Below are 3,042 nucleotides of genomic sequence, written 5' to 3'. Positions count from 1 at the left end.
GAGCAGCCTCCTTCCCACTCCTGAGCTCGCTTGAGCCTCATGAGGGGCAACCACACCCTGGAGAAGGGGGCTCGTTTGCCTTTGTGGAAGGTGCCCCATTATGGGGCTGGGCATCGAACCCAGGTGGGCTAGGCCCAGCTGCTGTGGCCTGGCCCTGGTCAGGCTTGGAGGCAGGGCTGGGCAGAGGCCTTGGGCTTCCTCCTCATGCCTGTGACGACACGTTCCTCCAGCCCAAGCTGCACTCATCGGGAGCCTGCATGCAGCCTGGGATCCTGCTTTCCAATCTGTAAACACAGGGCGTGTGTCCCAGTGGCTGTGAGTGAGCAAGGGGGTGGTGAGCCAGCTGCACAGGTCCTACGGCCTCAGGCCTCCTTGTTACCCAACAGGCGGTTGGGGGTGGGCCACAGCTGCTGATTAAAGGCTGCCTGGATCAGCCTTTGTGGAGACGGGCCCAGCAGCCCAGGAAGCTGGCCAGCGCCTGCCCCAGGTGAGCCAGTGTGGCAGGGTTGGTGAGGGCAGCGGCTGGGAGCCCAGAGGCAGGTGGAGGCCAGGTTGGGGCCAGCATCTGTGTGTCAGGGAAAAGGCCAGGGAAGGCTGAGCCAGGGAGGCTGGGGATCACCGTGAGGGCTTTCTTGGGTGCCTTGCTTGCCTGTTTCCTGGCAGCTGACCGCAGGGGTGCAGACACGAGGTGCTATGCCTGAGGATCCCGGCCAAGGTGTCTTGGTGAAGATACTATCCTGGGCTGTATCTCCACAAGTCCCCGATGACATGGACCTAGCACACTTCCCCTCCATGTACCTGGAGTCAGGAGGCAGAGGCCTCCGGGCTGGAGTCTGGGCAGCCTCTTCCGCCGCTACTTCCAGGCAGAGCCGAGCGCGGCCCACTCGGCCGAGGGCGATGTGCACATCAGGCCTTCCTTTTGCTGCTTACTAGGTGGTAGTAGTGGGGATGGCCAAAGAGGGACCAGGGGACAGAATGGAGAGGGTGACGAGCCCCTAGAAGGCCTCATCCTGGACAGAAGTAATATGCCTTGGTTGCTGGGTCCCAGCTCTGGAGGCCCGTTAGCAGTCTCCCTGGATGAGGGTCTTGGCAACTGCTTTAGAGCTTCAAGTCCTATGAGGTGGGTGGGGGCAGGAAGTGAAGGGCTGTGGGTATCTGGGCTCAGGCCTCCGCATCTCGGCTTTCAGGGTTCATGCCTCCTGCTCTGACAGTTTTAGGCATCGCTGTACCTGTGAGAACATCACCATGTCCGAGGCACCCTGGGCGGAGACCTTCGTCTTCCTGGACCTGGAAGCCACTGGGCTACCCAGTGTGGACCCTGAGATCGCTGAGATATCCCTGTTTGCTGTCCACCGCTCGTCTCTGGAGAACCCAGAGCGCAACGAGTCTGGTGCCCCGGTGCCACCCCGGGTCCTGGACAAGCTCACGCTGTGCGTGAGCCCGGAGCGCCCCTTCACTGCCAAGGCCAGTGAGATTACCGGCCTGAGCAGTGAGGGCCTGGCGCGGTGCCAGAAGGCCAGCTTCAACAGGGCTGTGGTACGGACGCTACAGGCCTTCCTGAGCTGCCAGGAGGGCCCCATCTGCCTTGTGGCCCACAACGGCTTCGATTATGACTTCCCCCTGCTGTGCACGGAGCTGCAGCGCCTGGGCGCCCACCTACCCCAGGACACCATCTGCCTGGACACGCTGACAGCGCTGCGGGGCCTGGACTGTGCCCACAGCCATGGCACTCGTGCCCAGGGCTGCAAGAGTTACAGCCTGGGCAGCCTCTTCCGCCGCTACTTCCAGGCAGAGCCGAGCGCGGCCCACTCGGCCGAGGGCGATGTGCACATCCTCCTCATGGTCTTCCTGCACCGCGCTGCTGAGCTGCTCTCCTGGGCTGATGAGAAGGCCCGCAGCTGGGCCCATGTGGAGCCCATGTACACGCCACCTGATGGTCCAAGCCTCGAGGCCTGAGTGCCAGGGGCTCAGTGACGCCCTCACCCAGGGAGATGAGGCCCACTCCCTGTAGCACGGGCAGCGCCAGCCTTGACAGTTGAACCGGGCTCTGAGGCCTGGAGCTGGCTCCGGACCAGTGCCTTGCTGCCCCTCCCCCCATCCTCTTAGCTGGGCAGCCCCGGCCCGTGTACCTGCCAGGCCTTCCCCTGGCCCTGGCTTAACTGGGCTGGCAGCCCTAGAGCCTTCTCCCAGCCCCAGCCTTGGCCCGTGCTCCAGTGGACTTTGCTGCCGCGGGCTCCCACCTCTTACCCTGTCCCTCAATAAACATTGCCAACTGCTCACCAGCTGACTTTGCAGCTGCCCCCCATGCCCTGCCCAGAGGGAGCAGGCAGGGAGCCAGTCTGGGGGCCAGAGCAGAGACCCCCAGGCTCACCCCCTTTTGGCCTCTTCCTGCTGTGAGCCGGGTGGGTGGGGGAGTGGGGGTGGGAGATGTCAGTGCTCACAGGCTGATCCAGGGGGCTGACGAGCTGAGGCTGTGGCCTCCGAGGCACGGGCCTCCTCCCTGGCTGGTCTCCTCCATTGCCTCCCTGCGTTGTTACCCCAGAGGCCCAAGAAATCAGTGAATAAGGGCTTAGGGCCATTTGCTGTGGTCCCCAATCTGTGCCTGGGTGGGAGGTGGGAGAGGGAGCTGCAGCCCTGGCCTCTAGGGAGCTCGGGCTTTCTCTGCCCAGAGAGCTAAGCCCGAGCCCGCAGAGCAGGCTGCCCGCCTGGGTGCAGAGCCCAGCTCCAGCACTTGCCCCCTGTGGGACCCCGAACCAACTCCTCCGTCTCCCCGAGCCTCTGTCGCTGCTCTGCAAAGTGGCCACAGGATGGAATGATACTTTAGGTACGCAGAGCAGCACAGTGCCTGGCAAACTCTGGCTGCTGGAGAATAAGCGGGCGTGCCCCTTGCTGCACGCAGGCACATACGTGAAAAGGACCTTAAATGTGCAAGTCAAGTGCAAAAAGGACCCACTGTAGCGCATGGGGTGAGGGGCACGATGCCTGGAGGCAGGCTGGGCTGAGAGCTGACCTGAGGCACGTAGGAGAGGTGGGGTGAGGAGA

At 63.5% G+C, this 3,042-nt stretch overlaps 1 protein-coding gene across 3 annotated transcripts; it reads left to right on the top strand.

The window, feature by feature from the left end:
* Nucleotides 1–346: 346 nt before the first annotated feature.
* On the top strand, nucleotides 347–2,397 carry TREX2 (three prime repair exonuclease 2). 3 transcript variants are annotated; one of them, XM_058534932.1, is made up of 2 exons: nucleotides 347–487; nucleotides 1,188–2,397. In XM_058534932.1, exon 2 carries the CDS (start codon nucleotides 1,246–1,248, stop codon nucleotides 1,954–1,956), a length of 711 nt encoding a protein of 236 aa, XP_058390915.1. In that variant the 5' UTR covers nucleotides 347–487; nucleotides 1,188–1,245; the 3' UTR covers nucleotides 1,957–2,397. The 3 variants fall into 3 exon arrangements, with proteins under 3 accessions (XP_058390915.1, XP_058390914.1, XP_058390913.1); XM_058534931.1 differs by having other exon boundaries at nucleotides 411–487; nucleotides 1,212–2,397; XM_058534930.1 differs by lacking the exon at nucleotides 347–487 and adding an exon at nucleotides 1,026–1,120 and having other exon boundaries at nucleotides 1,212–2,397.
* The last annotated feature ends 645 nt before the right edge of the window (nucleotides 2,398–3,042 follow it).

This window comes from Diceros bicornis, chromosome X, assembly GCF_020826845.1.
Source record: "Diceros bicornis minor isolate mBicDic1 chromosome X, mDicBic1.mat.cur, whole genome shotgun sequence".
NCBI classification, from domain to species: domain Eukaryota; kingdom Metazoa; phylum Chordata; class Mammalia; order Perissodactyla; family Rhinocerotidae; genus Diceros; species Diceros bicornis.
Note: the sequence above shows the minus strand (reverse complement) of the source record. Positions and strands in the feature narration are given on the sequence as shown.

What these genes read in the sequence shown, in the direction of transcription:
- TREX2 (XM_058534930.1), top strand. Translation starts at nt 1,026, where the DNA reads ATGCCTTGGTTGCTGGGTCCCAGCTCTGGAGGCCCGTTAGCAGTCTCC. An exon ending in AGAGCTTCAAGTCCTATGAG is followed by an intron (nt 1,121 to 1,211) that starts GTGGGTGGGGGC and finishes CTGCTCTGACAG; the next exon opens with TTTTAGGCATCGCTGTACCT.